This window comes from Triticum aestivum, chromosome 3B (genome assembly GCF_018294505.1).
Source record: "Triticum aestivum cultivar Chinese Spring chromosome 3B, IWGSC CS RefSeq v2.1, whole genome shotgun sequence".
Lineage (NCBI taxonomy): Eukaryota > Viridiplantae > Streptophyta > Magnoliopsida > Poales > Poaceae > Triticum > Triticum aestivum.
In genome coordinates this window covers 759,541,414-759,563,896 of record NC_057801.1, presented here as the reverse complement: position 1 = coordinate 759,563,896, position 22,483 = coordinate 759,541,414, and the positions used below count along the sequence as shown (strand labels likewise).

The window sequence follows — 22,483 nt, the reverse complement described above, 5'->3', positions numbered from 1 at the left end:
GATGTAGCTGGTGGGTCCCAGCAATCAGGGTGAAATGTTTTTTTTGCGAAATACAGTGGCCCGTCCGGTGGGTCCCAGCTGTCAGGTGGAGGAATAATTATTTTTCGCGTAATAAGGAGGCACTTCCTTGCTGCGGCCGTGGACCCAGCTATCAGCCTCTCCACGTACAGTCCACGTCCGATATGATTTGAACCGTGTCTCTATTTTGATTTGGCAAGACAATGCAGCGACCATAGGACATAGATATATGTTTGTTTAATGCTTTTATTATGTACTAGTACTTGGCAATAAAAGAATTGGTAGTTTAATCCTGTCCACCTTACTAATGAACTGGTTCACCGAAATGAGTTTCATATACTAGTACATGCTAAACCTGTTATGTGTCTGCTTGTTTCCTCTTTTAGAATGCTGACAGAATATTGGGGAAGAGTGCCTTATTAAGCAATGTTAAAGGAAGTAATGCAGATAAGGTTCAGGATAGTGACACATCCTTGTTGGTCTCCAACAAAGCTGATAAAACAGCTACGGAAGACTATCTTGAAGACAGTGAGACAACCCCAAAGTCCTGTCTTGGTTTAGTGTTTGAGTTACTGGCCACTACCGCTTGCACAAGCTATTCAAACTCACTATCTGAATCAATTCGGTTTCTTGAGTCTCAACTGCAAGCTGAAAGGCATCGATCAGCTGTGCTGCGACAAGAAGCGGAAGGACTGCGGAAGTCCCTGGAGCATTCAGATGCATACTTTTTGGTGCAACAGCAAGCGTCAGAGGATTTTAGTGCCAAACAGGACAAAGCTAATAAGCTTGCTAAGCTTATTGCCAGCATGGTGGATAACCAGGAAAACATTTCTTGAGCTCTTCTGAAGTTGTTTCAGTTATGCTCTTGTTTTGCTGCTGCGTTTATTTGCACTAGTGGCCAATTTTGACGGCCGGTGTATATATAATATGCTGCTTTGTTACCTATATTTGCACTGGTGGCAAACTTTGATGCCCAGTGGATGTAATATGTGTAATAGCGGTAATAGGCTAGTATTAATTGCTTGCTTATTTATTTCCTCGTTGTCTTGTTTAGTTGTTTGCTTGTAGTCACAGAGAGATTCCAATCCCATCTCGGTGAGACCGAGATCCCTATCGGTGAGACCGATTTGCCTAGGGTTTGTGGCAGTGGCTATGACATCTGAACTCGGTGGTGCCGGATAGAAAGAATCGGTGTGACCGATTTTGGGCTTTAGGTTTAGGTCAAATGAGGATATGAGAAAGTAGTTGAGGGTATTTGGAGCACATCACTAAGCACATGAAGCAAGAGGCTCATTAAGCAACACCTCATCCCTCCTTGATAGTATTGGCTTTTCCTATAGACTCAATGTGATCTTGGATCACTAAAATGTGAAATGAAGAGTCTTGAGCTTGAAGCTTTAGCCAATCCCTTGTCCTTAGCATCTTGAAGGAGTTCCACATCCTTTAGTCCATGCCACTTCATTGTTGAATTTGTTTGAAATAAACTAGATAAAAGTGTTAGTCCAACAAGAGATATGTTGACATTAATTACCAAAACCACCTAGGGAGCACTTGTGCTTTCACTTTCCATGGGCCGACCCGCCACCTTTTGACCAAGTCAAACGGGCTGGCCTTTTCACAGGAATGGGCCTTTGTTGGGCCGTGCCACGTGTCGTATCATAGGCGCCTTGGGTCCAATGAGTGGATGACATCTGTCCCAACGGTGAGCCGACACGTGTTTCCTCCAGCCAATGATGATTTTACACGTGGAAAATCCCCATTGGTCGGGGCTGTTAACGGGTTATCGGATCCAAAACCCGACCCGATAGCTTAACGGCGTTCCGTTATGGTGGATGCCACGTGTCGATCACCCTTGACGAAAGCACTTCTATGACGCGTGATTTATCGTCATGGAAGTGGACACTTCCGTAATGATAATTTTGGTAATGTCATGGAACACTTCTACGATAACACATGTATGACTATCTTGATTCTGTCATAAAATCGTCATGGATGTACATGCATGACAAAAAACGCGACCTACTGTGACAAACACGTATCATCACGGAAGTGTATTTTTATTGTAGTGCTTGGCCGTGTCACACAATAGTTATCTCCATTATGGAGCTTCGGTCATACTCACGGTTTGGGTAGAACTCAGGCATGTGAATCCCTGGACTTCTCTGCGGCATAGGGAACTGTCATGTTGATCACCCTTTGCCAGCATATCTCGTGAAGTGTGCTAATTGTACAAACATTAAGAGGCTTTCATTCGCATATGGGTAACTTGGTGCATCTCTGCGGGGTTAAATCTATTCGAATAGACGTGTTCGCAGTGATGGATGACTTGGAGATAATTGGTTGATCATAGAAAAACTTTAATAATTACTCCCTCCATCCCATAATATAAGAGCCTTTTTGGCACTACACTTAATAAAAGTTGCCAGGATAAGGGAGGATTCATGATGGTGTATTGTTGTGGTGCTTAGCTAGATGGACCCATGTGTGCTCTCTTACCCCATGTCACAAACTCTAGTACACGTAGCTTAATTTAGTAGTCAACTATAGAGTATGCTAGCTTTTGTTTTAATCAAACCCACATATATCCTCTCATTTGATACCGATGCATACCTGTAGTTAGTTCTGGTGTAAGTCTTGCGAATACAGTTGGGTACTAACCTTGATTTATTTAATATTTTGATATGGATGTTGCAATTCAGATTGTGGCATTTGGAATAGGTGATCTCTAGTGGTGAAGGACGACATTAAGGTAGTGGTCTAAGAAGGGTTATGGACACCATAAGCTTTTTTAAGCCATCTTCAGGCATTTGGTAAGTTTACATGTCTAATGTATATTCTCGTTTCCGTTGTACGAGCTGCAACTTGGTTATGAGACCTTTGTTTGTATTGTTAAATTTTCTCATTTCAGGGTGTTGTACATGTGTAGTAGTTCTATTGTATAGTTGTTTGTGTCATCACCTGTTGTTCTTACCCACACAGAGTGCATGTTGCATGTATGGATATAACATGCACATTCTACGGAAGGTTTGTAATCATTGATATGAATTTGCTAGTGAAATGATTAGATTTGTATATCTCTTATGCCAGGTACCAACATTCATTCACGATACCTGATTACAACGATTGAGTGTAGGATATAACACCTTTGTAAGCCTACAACCCACTCACGCACTCTACGGCTCATGAAGTCTCAACCCAAAATGTAACACACCCACGACCCACTCTTCCTGCCCCTTTTTTTGTCTTGGGCCTGCTCAAGTTTTCATGCTGCTAAATAAGGGTCAAATTTCATGACTGGTGAAGAGGAGGCCGAGTATCTCTGATCTTAAAGAGTCAAGCCTCCAGCTGCTTGCTCCTTCCCAACACGGTCTTAGTCGCACCATAATACATCTAGACTCAACACTTTTCTTGCTCCAAGACCATCCTCTCCTTCGCCTTAACCTTCCTCTTCCCTGCCGACGCACTCGATAGTAACAAAGTACTGCTACTGATATAGATCATCATCCATGGTCGACGAAAAGCACTTAAAACATAGCGTGCAACCCATCGGGGCCCTGAGCGTTCAAAACTCCTATGTTGAAAAGAGCCTTGGATGCCTCCTCTGGGATAAGTGAGCCATTAACTTTATGTTCACGACATGGGTAACCATAGACATCACCTAATCAGTTGCGCTAGTATCTGGTTCTAGTACCTTAGACTGAACAATGCGATAAATAATTCATCACCAAATTGTTTAAATCATATGTTCCTATCAAACTCCCATGCCATCAAGTAACTTCTTGGTATCACCACATATTGTGCGCATTGTCGTGGATTGGTGGGAACAAGACGTCTTACCCGTCCACAGTCAATTGGCATGTCTGTGTTGAAGCCAAAAAAAAAACTTCACTTGCTCCACAATATTTTCTATGGTGAGCTGCAAAGTTAATACCGAGTATTTTTCACTGAAAAAAAAGTTAGTATTGAGTATTTGATTTTTTTTTCTTTCGAGAAGTTTTTTTAGGGGACTTCTCTCGAGAATATTGAAACTCTTTGTTGAGTCGACCCTGTATAACGGGCCCAGGGATACCTGATCCCAACGTTTGGCCCAACATCTCTGCCCACCACCACTCTGCTACCATTCTGCTCCTCCCCCAAACCGAAACCCTCGCCGTCGCCCTTCTCCCCCTCCTCCGGCGGCCATGGACGACCAGCAGCTGCTCCTTGGCATCTCCAGGAGCGATATGCTCGCCAGAATAGAGCGTTGCGGCCGGGATCCTGCGATGCTGGACCTCGGCTCAAACATGCTGCTCCACTTCGCCTACGAGTACCTCCCTGACCCGCCCGTCTCCCCCACCGCGCCCCTCTCGCTCGCCGGCGCGTCCTGGGTACCCGACGGCGTCGACCGCATCAGCCGCCTCCCCGAAGTGCTCCTCCGCGACATCATCTCCCGCCTCCCTGCCAAGGACGCCGCGCGCACCGCCGCCCTCGCCTCGCGCTGGCGCCCGCTCTGGCGGTCGGCGCCCCTTGCTCTTGTCGACAGCCATCTGCTTCCGGACGGCGGCGCCTCCGGGCCGCTCATCATTGGCGCTGCCTCTCCTCGCGCCGTCACCGCCGCGGTGTCCAGCGCCCTCGCGGCCCACCCGGGGCCCTTCCGCTGCGTCCACCTCACCTGCAGCACCATGGACGAGCACCGAGGCGAGATGGCGCGCTGGATCGACATCCTCGTCGCCAAGGGGGTCCAAGATCTCGTCTTTGTCAACCGCCCTTGGCCGGTGGACCTGCGCCTCCCCGCCACGCTCTTCAGCTGCGCCTCCCTCACCCGCCTCTATCTCGGCGTCTGGACACTTCCAGGCACCGCCGCCGTGCCGCGCGGCGCCAGCTTCCCCAATCTCCGGGAGCTCGGCCTGTGCATGACTGTCATGGAGGACCATGCTCTGGCCTTCTTGCTCGAAAGAAGCCCCGTCCTGGAGTTCCTCCTCATCATGTGGAGCCAGACCGGAGCGCGCCTCCGACTCGTCAGCCACAGCCTGCGGTGTCTTCAGCTGGGCTATACCCACTTGGAGGACATCGAAGTGGTGGATGCCCCTCGCCTGGAGAGGCTCTTCCTGCGAAATGTATCCTTGCCTGGAACCGGCAAGTTCACCATAAACAGCCCTTCCAGGATCAAGATTGGCGGTGCACCCAACCTGCGTGTGCTGGGATACATTCAGGCAGGACAGACAGAGCTGGGGATTAGCAACACCGACATCGTGGTAGTAGATCCTACTAATTTAATTTGCATATGTAACTGATGAACTGTGCTGTGTCAATTGATATTGCCAATGTATGATCTGACTTAGTTTCTCTGTCCTTGGTGTTGGGATGCATTGCAGGCTGGGAGCAAGGAGAACATTGTCCCTAGTGTCCAGATTTTGGCCATAGAGGTGCAGTTTGGTGTCCGCAATGCTGTAAAGAAAGTGCCCGGCTTTCTCAGATGCTTCCCCAACCTGGAGACGCTCCATGTCCATGTAAATTTGGTTAACTTAACTAGATACAGTTGTTGCATTGGCAATTTTAGAATACTAGTCACTATGTTTTAAGTACCTTCTCTGTCCCGAAATAAGTGTCTCTGATTTAGTACAACTTTGCACGGTCAGAACTGTGAAATTAATCACATAACTGTTGGCCTGCTCATAGATAAGATACCTTAACTATGTATGCTACCATTTTCTTGTGCAGTCCCCCCGCATATCTGAAAAGTCCACCGGCAAGGTCAATCTGAAGTTCTGGCAGGAGGGCGGTCCCATGAAATGCGTGGTGCAGAGCATGAAGAAGGTGTTCTTCTACGAGTTCCAAGGGTCGAGAAGCGAGGTTGCTTTCCTCAGGTTCATTGCGGAGAGAGGTCGGGTGCTGGAGCTGATGGTGGTCGTGGTGGCCAAGGCATGTTTCTCCTCGGTGGATGATGATGTGAATGTGAAGCTGAAGCCTCTGACGGGTGCGAAATGGAACAGCAAAGCTTGCAAACTACAGATCATCGAGAGCCCACGCACTGATGTCGCAGGTCCACTCTGCAGGCACAAGATAGCTTCTGATTTTGGGTGGGCTGACCCTTTCGACCTCAGGTACTACAAAGAAGAAAGGATCTCTGTAAGTTAGTTATAATACCACCAAGCCGTCCCTCTTGTGCTGCATGACTGCTAGTTCAGCCAAAAAACCTTTATTTCTCTTGGCATGCTTTCTGGTTGTGGTGTTACATGATTAGGTTGTTTGTGCCAAGAAGTCTTGTTTGGCTGGATTGCTGGTGGGAGTAACGGATTGAATCGGATAAAATGTTTTACCAATAATTTCTTCATTTTGTTTTTCGTTTTACCTTGCAGTCAATTGTGTGCAGGGCTATCTAGTAGTCTAATGTGGTTTTTCTGGTTTGTCCAACTACAATATTCATTTGTGTTGTGAAGTTGTTGTAGTTATCATGAATCAACTGGGTATGCATTAGTGGTCGGCGGCGTTCATCGTTGCAAATGCTCGCTGCGCCGGCAAGTTAGGAGTGCCTTTGAGGGCGGGCGTTATCGCGCACCGTTTGTTTGTTAGACTGTCAGCTAAATGCACATGGTGAAAAATGAGTTCAGCTGTGCTGCCAGAGAGGGGGCATGGAGGTGTTGCTTACAAATGTATTTTCTTTATTGGGTTAAACTATTATTTCAAATTGATTGCTGCTGCCAGAGACATTGCAAGTTGCTCAAACTGAACACCAGGGATCTGAACACTGTTCAAGTTGTAACAAGCAACAAGCAGGACATCTTGACATTGTTCAGCTGGCAGTTGCAAATGTATCTCCAGTAAATTGAAATCTCACTCTGCTTCGGCGGGATTCTGTACATCGGATGCTTCTAAATTTTATATATCCATCTGAATTCCAGGTTCAGTGCCTAAAGTGGCGGACGGCGGTGAAGAGGAAGGAGACACCTTACCCGTTGCAGCGGTCGACGGCGTCCTTGTCCCCCATACTGCCGCCGGGCTGAGCGGCGCGGGTCGTGCCGATCCCATTCTTGCACGCCACCTCCACAGCATACGTCCTTCCAAGCGTCATCGGAAGTGCTGGATTCCTGCCCATTTTCGGGTGCCCGGAAACAATAAGGTGTGAGGAGGGGGGATTTAGGCCAACACCACCGTCCGTTTGGGTCGACGGTAGGGGCGGCGTCCACGCAAATATTGTCAGTGCGCTCAATCGATCCATCCATTTGATTTGTCTAGACGGTTTTTGGTCAATTTTTACAATTTAGACATTCAGTGCATATAAATCTGAAATAAAAAATATTGCACATAGTTCTTAAATCACAACAAATAAACATCTCATAGCTTACAACCAAATGAATTTAAAATTGTACTCCCTTCGTCCCATAATATAAAAGTATTTTTACTACATTTAAAAAGAAAGAAAATACATGTACTGGTTTCTTACCTGAGTCCACATATGTTTAATCAAATCATTTTAAAGCTGAATGTGAGTTGTCCAGTCACGTATTTCTTGATGAAATCGGGTGAAGTTTGCTGCTCCATGCTCAGGCTCCACATTTTCGCCCTGAAAATCTCACCCTTGGTCAAAGAGGTTGTCACCACGCTCATTCCCTACGATTATGTTGTGCATAATAACACAAACAGTCATCAGCGCCCACATCTTCTGAGTGCTCCATGTTCTAGAAGGGTGCCGAACAATAGCCAATCAAGATTGGAGCACAACAAAAGCACGCTCCAGATCCTTCTTAGCACTCCCTTGTTGTTGGGCAAACCTAACCCTCTTCTCACCACCGGCTTGGAGATTGTCTTCACAATAGTCGACCATTGAGGATATATACCATCATCTAGGTAGCATCCTTGTTGTATTGGTGGCCATTGACCACAAAGTTGACATCTGGGGAGTTGCCTTTTGAAGGCCTTGCAAACACTGAAGACCGCTAAAGCATGTTGACGCCATTGTGAGAGCCCGCAATTCCAAAAAAGAGTGCGAAATCAAGAGATCTTATGATGTCACGGCTTCAAGTATGACCATGCAAGCTTTAACATGCCCCTTAATTACATTGTTCTTGCCAAGCAAATGGGCAGTTCTTCCACTCCCAATGCATACAATCTATGCTACCAAGCATTCCGGAAAAGCCTCTCGATTCATTAAGCGCCAACAACCAGGTTGTACCGCAGCAATTGGTTCTCTCATGTACTCTGGAACAAACACTGAAACCACAACTTTGCAGAACTTATACAATGATGCAAAGCATGTGGAATCACTCATGCGGACATACTCATCCACAAGATCACCTGAAATTCCGTATGCAATCATCCGAATAGGTATAGTACATTTCTGATAGGAGGAGAAGCCCACCTTTCCAAGGGCATGATACTTGCATTTGAAATAATCATCATACTCCACCACTCCCTCCAAAATACGATTTAACACATGTCTCGCCATCCTGAACCGGCGCTGAAAAAGTTTGGCATTGAGTAGTGGGGATGTGAGCTGGAAATAATCGCTATATAGTAGGCAATGGTCATTCTCACCGTTACGATTCAACCCCGGAGCATGGCCCGGGACCTATCCCCTAAGCATTGGACGCATCCTATAATTGTGATACCACCATAGTAGCAACTGCAAAATCCTCATCGTTGGACGATGAATCTTCCGATGAACATATGACATTATTGTAAAAGAACTCATCCGAGCTATCCATCATGGTACTTTGTGGGAAAAAGGCCGAACACCTTGCCGGCGGCGACCGAGGCAGTCATGGTAGAGTCACTGACGATGAAGGGCGTAGTTCTCTCTCCATGCATGCAACGAGCTTGTCGAATCACACGCCCTCCGGCGGTGACCATGCAAGCAGAGACAGTGATCAGCGTGACTTCTCGTGCTCTGACGGCGGCGAGGAGCAACCACAAACGCCGACAAGAGCATGTACTGATAAGACGGCATGAAGATGTTGGTGAACATCTTGTAAAATTTTGCAAACGTAACTGTCTTTGTTAAAAATGTTCAAAAGAGCTTGGCGGCACACATTAGATGCTCCAACATTGACCTTGATGTCATTCTCGATGCCTTTCCGGCTATGCGCTCTAGCTTCCCAATGTGATACCTCGGCCTCCCCCTCTCGGTGTGTCGGCTACAAAGTATCAATTTCAGTACCTTCAGGACAAAACTTTGGGAAAGGTCATGTCGGGGAAGGCTAGGTCATCACTATGGTGGGGAGGGCCACCTGGATCAAATTGGTCGTCATTTCTTTTTTTTTTTCAAGAAAACTTCCAAGCTATTCATCTTCAATCATGGTAGTACAACGAACACCAGAAACAAAAATTACATCCAGATCTGTAGACCACCTAGCGACGACTACAAGCACCGAAGCGAGCCGAAGGCGCGCCACCGTTGAGGGTGTCCTGGATTAGGGGGTCCTTGGACGGCTGGACTATATGCTTATGCCGGACTGTTGGACTATGAAGATACAATATTGAAGACTTTGTCCCGTGTCCGGGTGGGACTCTCCTTTGCGTGGAAGGCAAGCTCGGTGATTCGGATATGTAGATTTCCTTCTCTGTAACCGACTCTGTGTAACCTTAGCCCCCTCATGTGTCTATATAAACCGGAGGGTTTAGTCCATAGGACAAGAACAATCATAATCATAGGCTAGCTTCTAGGGTTAGCCTCTATGATCTCGTGGCAGATCAACTCTTGTAATACTTATATCATCAAGATCAATCAAGCAGGAAGTAGGGTATTACCTCCATAGAGAGGGCCCAAACCTGGGTAAACATCTTGTCCCCCGCCTCCTATTACCATTAGCCTTAGACGCACAGTTCGGGACCCCCTACCCGAGATCCGCCGGTTTTGACACCGACATTAGTGCTTTCATTGAGAGTTCCACTGTGCCGTCACCATTAGGCTTGATGGCCCCTTCAATCGTCTACAATGATGCGATCCAGGGTGAGGTTTTCCTCCCCAGAGAGATCTTCATATTTGGCGGCTTCGCACTGCGGGCCAACTCGCTTGGCCATCTCGAGCAGATCGATAGCTACGCCCCTGGCCGTCAGGTCAAGTTTGGAAGCCTGAACTACACCGCCGACATCCGCAGAGACTTGATCTTAGACGGATTCGAGCCCATGACAGGTGCGCCCTACAACCGCAATAAGCATGACTTAGATCTGCCATCGGACGGCGATCAGGAGATCACACCTGCAGCTGCCCCGACTTTAAATCCAGAGCAGATCGTGCCATCCAAGGACGGGTGGATGGACCCCGCCACAGGGGCCGCACACTCAGCGGCGATAGAGTTGAACACCGATCTCACTTCCAAGGAGGTCTGTGTCATCGGACCGTCAGACTCGTCTCCGGCCATAGGCTCCGAACCATGTACATCCGTGCCCATCGTACCTAACTGGGCGTTGATCATGGAGTTTAGCTCCCTGGATATCTTTCAGCACTCGCGACATGCTAAATTCATTAAAGTCTCTCTCCCTGTCAGAGGACTCTCGGATGAACTATGTCCGGCTTGAGCGGGAAGCGGACGACGAAGGAATTCGTTGCCCACCCACCACCCACTTAATAGACACTGTCGACGATTTAACCGACATGCTTGACTTCGACTCCGATGACATTGACGGTAAGGACGATGATGCCGGAGAAGAACAGGAACCACCGCCCACAGGGCGCTGGACGACAACCTCATCATATGACATATATATGGTGGATACGCCCAAAGAAAATAATGGCAAGGATCAAAAGGATGCAACGGAGGGTGACCCTCTGGAGAAGCAACCTAAGAGCCGACGTCAGTGGCGCTGCTATAAACCTTGCCATAGCAAAAACGGCGATACCGTCTCAAGAAAGAATAACACCCCGGATGATGCCGAAGACGACAAAGACCCCGCAGATCCAGCGATGGAGCAGGACGAGCAAGGAGACGGCGAACACAGTCCAGGGCCGCTGTCCGATAACAGCGATGTCGAAGACAAAGCTTATAAACCTGTCCCCGGAGAGGAGAACAGTCCGGATGATGATACACACATCATCCTGGAAAAGCAGTTGGAACAAGAGCACCTCCAAAAGAGACTTATTGCCACCGCGAGGAGCCTAAAGAAGCAGAAGCAACGGTTTAAAGCCGCGCAGGATACACTCAACCAAAGATGGAACGAAGTGCTCGACACTGAGGAAAAACACGGCGGTGGTCGCCAAACAAAGAGTTATCCAAAACGCAAGCTGCTGCCCGAATTCGACGATGAGGCTATCACGCCCATACTGTCGAAAAACAATACGGCCGATTTGCCAGACCGACCACCCCGTGGCCGAGACAGAGCGGCTAATAACTCCAAACATAAAACAACAGCCCCTCCCAATAAAGGAAAGGAGGTCGCAGGCAAGTACCAGGAACACGACTTACATGAGCACCTGGACAAAAGAGCCGGCATAACCAGGTCCATCTACGAATCTAGGAAACATGTCCCTATACAGGACCACGGCCACAAAATTGATTATACTGATCGACCACCGGTTCGGAATCAACACCGAACACTACAGCCGTCGGACCCATGCCACGACACAGTCAGGTATAGGGGTGCCGCACACCCCCTGTGTTTTACCGATGAGGTGCTGGATCATGAATTTCCAGAGGGGTTTAAACCCGTAAACATCGAGGCATACGACGGAACGACAGACCCTGCGGTCTGGATTGAGGACTTTATTCTTCACATACATATGGCTCGCGGAGACGATCTCCAAGCCATCAAATACCTGCCCCTCAAGTTGAAAGGACCAGCTCGACACTGGTTGAAAAGCCTCCCCGAAAATTCCATTGGAGGCTAGGAGGAACTCGAGGACGCTTTCAGGGCTAACTTTCAAGGGACATATGTCCGACCTCCGGATGCAGACGATTTAAGTCACATAATCCAACAACCCAAAGAGTCGGCCCGCAAGCTTTGGAACAGATTCCTCACCAAGAAGAATCAAATCGTCGACTGACTGGATGCTGAAGCCCTAACAGCTTTCAAACACAGTATCCGGGACGAATGGCTTGCCAGACTCCTCGGCCAGGAAAAGCCAAGGACGATGGCATCCCTAACAACTCTTATGACCCACTTTTGTGCGGGCAAAGATAGTTGGCTGGCCCGCAGCAGCACCAGTGATCCGAGCACATCGGAAATCAGGGATGGCAACGGAAAACAATGACGCAACAAAAACAAACATCGAAATAATGAAGACAGCCCAGACAATACAGCGGTAAACGCCGGATTCAGGGGCTCTCGACCCGGTCACGGAAAAAGCCATTCAAAGGCAATAGAGATGGTCTGCCCAGTCTAAATAAAATTCTAGACAGGTCCTGTCAGATTCATGGCACCCCTGATAAACCTGCAAATCACACCAACAGAGAATGCTGGGTCTTCAAGCAGGCCGGCAAGCTAAACGCTGAACACAAAGGGAAGGAGCCACCAAGTGAAGACGAGGACGAATCTCGCCAGCCGAACACTGGGGGACAGAAAAAATTTCCACCAGAGGTCAAAACAGTAAATATGATTTACGTCACCCACATCCCAAAGAGGGAGCGCAAGCGCGCACTCCGGGACATATACACTGTAGATCTCGTCGCCCTCAAATTCAACCTATGGTCGGCCTGCCCGATCACCTTCGATTGCAGGGATCATCCGACTAGTATCCGTCACGGGGGTTCGGCTGCTTTAGTGCTCGACCCAATAATCGATGGATACCACCTTACCCGAGTTCTCATGGACGGCGGCAGTAGTCTCAATCTGATATATCAGGGCACTGTCCGCAAGATGGGGATAGACCCGTCAAGAATCACCCAAAGCAATACTACCTTTAAAGGAGTAATACTAGGCGTAGAAGCCTGTTGTACGGGCTCTTTAACATTAGAGGTTGTATTCGGTTCTCCCGACAACTTTCGAAGCAAAGAATTAATCTTCAACATTGCCCCATTCCGGAGCGGCTATCATGCATTACTCGGAAGAATGACCTTCGCCCGTTTCAACGCTGTACCGCACTACGCTTACCTCAAACTTAAGATGCCCGGTCCACGCGGCGTCATCACTCTCAGCGGAAACACGGAGCGTTCTCTTGGCACGGAAGACTATGTGGCGGCCCTAGCAGCCGAACCACTGAATGGCCTTTCCAACCCGCGCAACTGATCGGTCTTCGAGACCACAGACACGGCTAGACGAGTCCAGCGCACCACTAGTTGTAGCAGCCCAGATAAACCTGAGCTGGATCAACGGATACGCCCCCATACGGGGTGCTAGGGGTTTCCCACATGTAGAAGGGCCCATAGTTTGGCTTGACCCCACTAATACTCAATAAATTGAACACTCATGGTTCATTACGAATAACCAACTTTTCGCACGGTCACACCAGATTCTTTCATCTGGGTTTTTTCCTTTTTTTACAGATGACCATCGTGTTACACCCTTCAAGTATACAACACAACGGAGATAAAGGCGCAGACGTGTAGCAGGGCCCCGTTCAAAGGTTTCTTTTTTAGATTAAGACCTTGTGTAAACCTTTTTATTGTCTTTTGTGGTCTCATACCCTCCTGGCGCTTAAAATGACCGAGAGGGATACCGGCATTATTGGCAAATTTATGATTCGCCACACTAACATAAAAGTTACAGAGGCAACAACCAGTGTGTTTTTGAGATCTATGCTCTCACCACAGGTGCTCCTTCGTCGTGCCGGATCAACGCACGTACCTCGAAATTCAAGGCTCATTATTGAGGGATGTATTCAACCCAGTATATGTTGTAAAGTCTGAATACCTTCAGGAGTGTTCGGCGTCGCGAGTTTGACCTTATATGCATCAGCTCCGAATTATGTCTTTGGTCAAATGTTGGGTTTGCCCGGCTCCTAGGTTTTGCTACCTTACATTCCATTTTATCGGCTAAGGCGGCCAAAGGAGAACTACTGCGATTGTACCCTGGTTCATCCGGATGAGCACCTCAGTAGAGAAAGCCGAAAATTGACTGTCATGATACAGTGAGAGACTGGTCAACCACTCGATGACTTAGTGGAATCTTCGCGATTCCTCCGCCTTAACGAAGGACCGATTTCCCCGTCATGTATGTAAACGCATCGTATTTGGATAAACGCGGGCATACCAGGGGCTATATAGTAGCCCCACCGTCAAACTCCTATGGCTAAGTGAAAGTGTTAAAGCTATATAGTCTGATTGCCTCGTTCTCCGCACTATCACCTCCTTAACGGACCAAGACGTTGGATCAAGTGTGATTACGTGCCTTACCGAACACCCCCGTGATTATACGCGAGGGGGCTGAAGCCAACGACTGCTAACTTTCAGGTTATATACATATATACATAAAACGTCCACACAGGAGGCACTACAATACTTCATGGGCAAAAGTATAAATATAGCCTTTTATTATCAAAAGCATTGTTCTTACAATCAAAACACATGTCACTCGAACATGGTATTCTTTGAGCACTGAGCCTCTATTAAACGGGCACCCTCTAAGACTTCTTCAAAATAGTGCTCAAGCGAGTCCTGGCCACCGGGCGGACCCCTGGTTGCAATATCGGTGGCTTCCATCTTCGCCCAATATTTCTTAACACGGGCAAGTGCCATCCGCGCACCCTCTATGCACGCCGACCTCTTGAAAGCATCGATATGCGGCACAACACGAAGAAATCATTGCACCAAACCAAAATAACTATCCGGACTTGGTTCCTTCGGTCACATGTGATCCACAACGGCCTTCATGGCAAGCCCGGATAACCTATGGAGCTCGGCCCACTCGGCCATCTGCTCATTCAACAGCAGCGGACGCCTTGGAGCACTGAACTGCGACCAGAACAATCTTTCCACCTCATGATTTTCTCGATCCTTGAAATACTGCGTCGCGTCAGCTGCACTCTTTGCCAAATCCAAGTATGCGTTGGGATAACTCCATAATTGATCAAGAGGGGCATACTTCGGATCGCCGAACTTAGTTCGCAGTAAAAAGGGCTTCCCAGCTGCGATCTCACCGGCTTGTCGGAGCTCCTCCCGAGCCGCCCTGATTTCAGAACGAGTTTCCTTTGCTGCTTGCAAGGCCTTCTCAAGGTTAGTCATTTTTTCTTGATTCTCTTTCTTGAGAAGTTCATATCGGCTAGCGACCTCCTGTAGCTCCAGGGCCATCTTGGCCATTCTATCCTCACTCCGGCGATGTGCAGCCTATTCGGCTTTCCAATCACTAGCTGCCTTCTCAGAAGCCGCATTGCTTCTCCTGGCTTGCTCCTTGGCCTGTGCAAACTCAGCCCGAAGGATCTCCACGGCGGCACCACCATCCGCATTCAATGCATATTATAAATCCCAACATCATGCTCTCACTCATAGTTGCTGACCGCCGAAATATACATACCTTGTGCCTCGTCAAGCCGTCTATTGACAAGAGTGATGTCCTCATCCGCCAAATCAAGTTGCCGCTTTAGTTCGGCAAATTCAGCAACCCAGGCATTGGCCGGGGCTGCAGCCGCCTGTGTACAAAATTGGCAACATCATTACCTGAGGTTATTTCTATCTTTTTTGATCCTCTGATTGCCCCGTTCGGGTGAAAACCAGATTCTCAGGGGCTACTATCTATACACAGTGCATTTTGCATTTATGGTACAATCAGTTTTTTTATTATATTATGGACCTTAAAGCCTCTTAGCAGGCTTGTGAAAGCCTCATTCAACCCGCTTTTTGCGGATGAAATCCTCTCCACCACCGTGCCCATTAAGGTACGGTGTGCCTCTGAGATGGGCGCTTGCCGCAAAAGGCCTGTCATTGTGTCCAGTTGCATGTCGGACAGTCCGGGGCTTTTTATGTTGGTCTCTCTAGGAGCCAAACTCCCCGGACCTCAGGCGGCCGAAGAGTTACCTTCTGGCCTTTGCGGATCGGGAGAAATCCTCCGGGATGACACTTCAGGGTCGTCCTCCTTATGAGGCGGAGAAGTAGGAGAAGGCGTCTCGCTCTCCATCATCTCCGGAAGCAGATCCCAAGAGGACGAAGATTGTTGAGGGAGGCTATCGACCGAAATGCAAAACATATGTCTCAAGCGTTATTTCTCAGGAAAAGAACGGGGTATGCTTACAAAAGCACCTTTGTTCACTCACTAGTAGAAAAGGGGGCATTGGTCCAGGCCGGGTCAGCCCATTAGTCCCGATTCAATCTAGAACCGGGACCAATGGTTGCATTGGACCCGGTTCGTGAGCCCCCGGGGCCGGCCGGGCCACGTGGGCCATTGGTCCTGGTTCGTCTGGACCTTTTGGTCCCGGTTGGTGGGACGAACCGGGACCAATGGGCCTTGCTCCTGGCCCACCACCATTGGTCCCGGTTGGTGGGACGAACCGGGACCACAGGCAGCCCATTAGTCCCGGTTGGTGGCACGAACCGGGACTAACGGGTTGGTCCTCGTTGCGGTCAGAGTTTAGTCCCACCTCGCCAACCGAAGGGCGCTCACACCCGTTTATAAGCCCCTCCCTCTCTGCCTTGTTGTGCTCCTCTCAAAGTGAAAATAGGTGCCCTTATACAGGGAATTTGACCTAAATTCATATTGAATTTCTCTGAAGTTAGTAGAAATTTATTATGAATTTAGGTCTAATTTTCTCTATAAGCGCATCTATGCTCATTTTTTAGTAAAGTTAATCACAACTATTTTTTCTTCTATTTATTTCTGAGTAGTTTTTTATATAGTTTTTTTTCTTTTCTGCTATATTTATTTTTTTCTATTTTTTCTTAGTTGTAATAAGTCTTTAAAAATAAAAAAGAGGCGCAATGCTCGTTAATTAGCTTCAAGCCTTTTGGAATAGTGTAAACTGCACCGCACATAGCTCCGTGCAGTCTACCCTATTCCTCAAGGCTTAAAGCTAAGCAACGTGCAGGTTAGCATTGAGCCTCTTCTGCATCGTCTCTGCACTCAGGGCTTATAAACCGCTGCGAGTGCCTCTCGCTTGGCGAGGTGGAACTAAAAAACAGATGCAGAAAGAATTAACTAAAAAACTCTTTTACCGGTTCATGGCACGAACCGGTACTAAAAGGTGCTCGTGGGGCACCAGCCTTAAAACCTATACCAAATAAAATGCCTTTGTAACAGCCTTAGAACTGGTACTGAAGGAATCAACTAAAAAGCTTTTATAAACCTCTAGTATTATTGAAACTAAAATTATATAGAATTTTGTTACAAACTTTAATAGCAAAAAGGATTATCATAAAAGAAAATAAATAAGTAATTAGAATTCTGTTCAAAACATTAAAAGCAAAAAGAATTATCATAAAAGAAAATAAATAAGTAATTAGAATTCTGTTCAAAACATTAAAAACAAAAAGAGTTATCATAAAAGAAAATAAATAAGTAATTAGAATTCTGTTCAAAACATTAAAACAAAAAGAATTATCATAAAAGAACATAAATAAGTAATTAGAATTTTGTTACAAACTTTAATAGCAAAAAAAATATCATAAAAGAAAATAAATAAGTAATTAGAAACATTATAATTAATCTGAGCTAAAGGAAAAAAATATAAAAGCAAAAATCAAAAGAAAATAAATAATTCAAAGAAAAAATAAAATGAATAAAATAAAAAAAAGTGCCACCTAAAGGGCTACCACGGCCTGAATACGACTAGAAACCCAACAATGTGCTAGGATTCAGGCCCGCAATAGGCCCAATAGGCCCACAGGCACATATAGTGAGTTTAGGCCCGTAAGCCTGCATTTGAGAGGAGCTCGAGAGGGCAGCGGGATTGGGGCTTATAAATCACTCTCGAGCTCCCTCAGCTAGGGAGGTGGGACTAAACTTTCGTGCCGCGACATGGGCAGCACAGGGCCTTTAGTCCCGGTTGGTGGCGCCAACCGGAACTAAAGGGGTGCATTTGTACCGGTTCGTGGCACCAACCGGTACCAATGCCCCCCCTTTAGTCCCGGTTGGAGCCTCCAACCGGGACCAAAGGCCTCTGCTTCCCGCCCTTTGGGCTGCTGAAAAGAGGCCTTTGGTCCCGGTTGGAGGCACCAACCGGGACTGAAGGGGGGCATTGGTCCCGGTTGGTGCCACAAACCGGGACCAATGCCTTTGCTCTATAAGTAGCACTTAGGAAAATTTCAGAACCGCCCATCCCCAGTTCAATCTCTTCTCCGTCCCGCGCCGCCCCGTCGCCGTCTCCGCGCCGTCCCGGCCCGCGCCGCCCCGACGCCGTCGCCGCCCCGCCCGCCCCGGCCCGCGCCGCCCCGACGCTGTCGCCGCCCCGCCCGCCCCGCGCCGCACCTCGCCGTCGCCGTAAGTTAGATTTTTTGTAGTTAATTTATAGATTTTTTTGTTAGATGTGTAGTAACTTAGATGTGTAGTAATTTAGATGTGTAATAATTTTGTTAGATGTGTAGTAATTTAGATGTTTAATTATTTTTTTGTTAGATGTGTAGTAATTTAGACATGTAGTAGTTTTGTTAGATTTTTCTTCAGATTGTGTAATTAATTTGTTCATATTGTGTTAGATTTTTTTATGATTTTTTCTGTTGTAATTTAGATGTCAATTTTTTTTTCATATTGTGTAAGTAATTTAGATGTCAAATTTTTATGATTTTTTTTCTGTTCATAGAATTTTTATGATTTTTTTCTGTTCTAATTTTGTTCATAGAATTTTAATGATTTTTTTTGTTAGATGTTTAGTAATTTAGATGTGTAGTTCATAGATTTTTCTGTTAGATTTTTTTATGATTTTTTTCTATTGTAATTTAGATGTCAAATTTTTATGATTTTTTTCTATTGTAATTTAGATGTCAATTTTTTTTTCATATTGTGTAAGTAATTTAGATGTCAAATTTTTTTATGATTTTTTCTGTTCATAGAATTTATATGATTTTTTCTGTTCTAATTTTGTTCATAGAATTTTAATGATTTTTTTGTTCATAGTATTTTCTTTGTCAATTTATTGTGTATGTATAGGAAAATTAGTTAGAAAAATAATAGAACTATCGTTAAACCAGTTTATTTTTAGTAAGTAGTACTTAATAAAAGTAGTTTATTTTTAATAAGTACTACTTTATTTATTTATAGTAAGTGCTTAGTAGTTGAACTAGTTGATTTAATTAATAAAACTACTTTATTTAACTATATATAGAAGTAGTTACCGCATCGACGTCGACGATGCCTATCCCGCATCCTCGTCGTCGTCGACTCGGCGGTGGTGGAGGCCTGCTTGATCAGGGCCATGTTCGGGAGTGGGCTCCGCCGGGCTGGTATTGGGAGGTGCTACCTTCTGGGGGACGTAGGTTGGTGAGGAGGCAGCCCGTTGTTGACCCGATCCTTGTTTGGTGGCGGTCGCGTGGGCCAGTGATGGTGCCGAGGCTTCCGGACACCGCAGAGGTGGTACGTCACCGTGTCAGCGAGGAGGACGGGCACGTCCGTCGCTACATGGTTGCGTTGGAGGGCAGGTTCGACAATACCTGGCAGGTTCTTCAGGTATCTCACTGGAGCTATGATCCTGTGATCGTTCCTTATCTTTGGGTGTCCACCGCCCGCGGCGATACCTGTCGGGCGCTACGATTCTAGCTGTATTAATTAGCGATGCTATATGTATGATAGTATTCGAGGAGTATTCGACGATGTACGGACACAAGAGATGATATACTTTTGGTTATAATTGAATGCATGCTAATTTGAATACTACTTTATTTTACGATTTGATTTTGCTTATTGAATGCTCATATTGGAAAACTACTCCTACTTTGAATGCTAAAATTGAAGAGCACTCTATGCAGAAATGTAGGAGCCCCCTCCATCATCCACGCCGTCGTGGGGGTAGCTTCTCCTTCATTCCCGTGTGCTAGACAATTTGTTGTAATAATGCACTCGGGAATGAAAGGAGGAGCTACGCACCATCACTGATAGTACTCGTGATTAATAATAATGATCTAATTTAGGTTTTCTATTACATATATTTAATATTTGAATTATGAACTTAGGCCGGAAATGTTGTACTCAGACGATGAAAACCGCCCGGGGGAGTGCGACTGGTGCCACGACGACCGAGGTATGTGCGACAGGTTCATTGAGCTGGACGAAGATCGGCGCTTCAGCATTAAGCTCAAGGAGACCTTCGATGTTCATACGGTACACAACAACGACAATAGTTTTTTTCATAATTAAGCACGACTTCAACTATTTTAACGTGTATTTTTCATCTTTTCCAATTCGTCTAGCTTATCTCATGCTATGCAAGACGCTATGTCTTGGAGAGGATGGGTTTTGAAGATCATGAAAGTATGGAAACCAAAAAAATTCTCCTAAGGACCCATCATGGTGTGGATTTTCAAGTAAAGCTGTACAATGCTGAGAGTGTAACCCGTTTTGGTTGCAAAAATTGGGAAGCACTTTGCAAGATGTATGGTTTTGATGAGGGTATGCTTGTCACCATGGATCTTGGTGATCCTACAATCCAGCAAGACAATATGGGTATTTGGGTCCTTGTGGATACACATCCAATTCTTCCTTCATGTGAGCTTAACATAGTTATTAAGTAATTTATATTGTTTATTTCAAAATAGTTGACAGCTTATTTCCATTGACATCTTATTTTCATTCTTCAAAGAATGTGCGGAAAATGGTAGACAAAACCCACTACACCGATGGCTCCGAATTAACTTATAAGGAGAAAAATCATTTGATCGCATTTTGTACTGATCTTGAGAATTACAATGTCTACAATCGAACTCCTCAACATTATGGTCAATACGTGCCACTAGTGCACGTGTTGAACTACGGCAACTACCATGGAGATACCCTGGTAAGATTTTTTACTATTACGACATCCTTGCATCTTTTTTTAAATACTTCTAAAACTAGTACATCATTGTTAACTACGAAGTTATTACTATGTTTTTCAACCGATAATCCCGAATGATTGTGTGCCTCATCTGATGTATACGCACGGTCACCTTGATGTTTTGAACATACAACCAGGTCGTCCTACGAATCTCAATTGTCCATACTGGATTTCTAAAAGAAGTGGAGACATGACAATCAGAGAATGGAAAAAAATGTATGGACAATCATAAGGAGCTTCTTGCAAGCAAAAGGAGGCGAAGTGCAAGAATTAGAGACAGGATGATCTCCATTCTTCATAATGGAGACTCAGGGTCTATATTGTTTTATGCTATTTTACCATAAGGGTGTTTAGGTCCTACCTGATACTGATGATCATGTGCTAAGAACAATTATATATGTAGGGTTGGGTTTGATGACTATGAGGATGATGATTGTATGACTTGTTATTAATAACGAGTAGAAGTTGTATGATGATGCATGATTAGTAGGACTTGTTATTATATATGATGATGTATGATGCGAGCATGCATGAGTTATTATATATCAGCGGGTGAAATGAACATAGCAGTATAAGGGAGGACACTTCTCTCTATTAACAAGCTAATAACAACCTAAAATTAACCCCCAAAACCCCTAAACCAGCCACTTTTTTTTAAAAGAAAAACCTCAGCTGCTGACACGTGGAAGCCTTTTGGTCCCGGTTCAAGTCACCAACCGGGACCAAAGGCCCCCTTGCCTGGGCTGCTCGCAGTGGCCACGTGGAGGGCCTTTAGTCCCGGTTCGTGTTAGAACCGGGACTAAAGGGTGGAGGCATTAGTCACGACCCTTTAGTCCCGGTTCAAAAACCGGGACTGATGCCCCCTTTTCTACTAGTGACTTACGGCTCGGTTAACGGTTGGCCCCCTTGTGGGCGCTATGCGGCAATGTTGCCCTTTGAGTCAGGGCCCCCTGATGAAGATTTCTTCCCTCGTTTGGAGGGCTCTGCTTCCAAGTCTTTCGGGCGACCCTTTTCTTCCCATGGGGGGAGGGGATACTAGATTCTCCTCCCCGTTCACCCTCCGACATGAGGGTACTAATTTCCTCGGTTAGGATGCGTGGCATACCTCCAGTATGAAGTCCGCTTTTGGCTTCCTCATTCCTCTCCTTGTCCTCCCCTGATGGCACTTGATAAGGTGTGCGAGCTAGCATCCTGGTCAGTACAGGATCCGGTGAATCTTCGGGAAGAGGGGCCGAACACCTGATCCTCTCCGCCTTTCTTATCCAGTCCTGGCCGAGGATGGTTTTTTAGAATAATGTTGTGACAAATATAATGATAGCATGATCGGTAACAGAGTTACTTACTTGGGTATCTGGACGGTTGCAGTTGAGGCCCACATCCTCTGTTGTGTCTGGACACTTTATTCGTGATCCGAAGAATAATCGATACATCCCTTCGAGCGTCATGCCGAAGAAGTGCTGAATGGTTCGCGGTCCTTTCGGGTTGAACTCCCACATGTGGAGAGATCGACGTTGGCATGGCAGAACCCGACGAACTAGCATTACTTGAATTACTTTGACAAGACTAATATCCTTCTTGAGGAGATCCCGAATACGGCTCTGCAATATCGGCACGTCATTAACCGATCCCTAGTCCAGCCCCTTGTTGACCCATGATGCAAGA

At 46.3% G+C, this 22,483-nt stretch overlaps 1 protein-coding gene across 6 annotated transcripts in view; it reads left to right on the top strand.

Moving 5' to 3' along the window:
- Nucleotides 1-22,483, top strand: part of LOC123072249 (putative F-box/FBD/LRR-repeat protein At1g78760) — a 171,198-nt gene that overhangs the window by 88,428 nt on the left and 60,287 nt on the right. The window contains exons 1-3 of one of the 6 annotated variants that reach the window (XM_044495821.1): nt 4,093-5,249; nt 5,373-5,507; nt 5,719-6,788. In XM_044495821.1, the coding sequence (XP_044351756.1) occupies nt 4,200-5,249; nt 5,373-5,507; nt 5,719-6,135 (1,602 nt within the window). In that variant the 5' untranslated portion in view covers nt 4,093-4,199 and the 3' untranslated portion in view covers nt 6,136-6,788. Of the gene's footprint in view, nt 1-4,092; nt 5,253-5,372; nt 5,508-5,718; nt 6,789-6,899; nt 7,238-22,483 lie in introns of those variants that run through there. The other 5 variants (XM_044495819.1, XM_044495823.1, XM_044495820.1 and 2 more) reach the window with 5 other exon arrangements.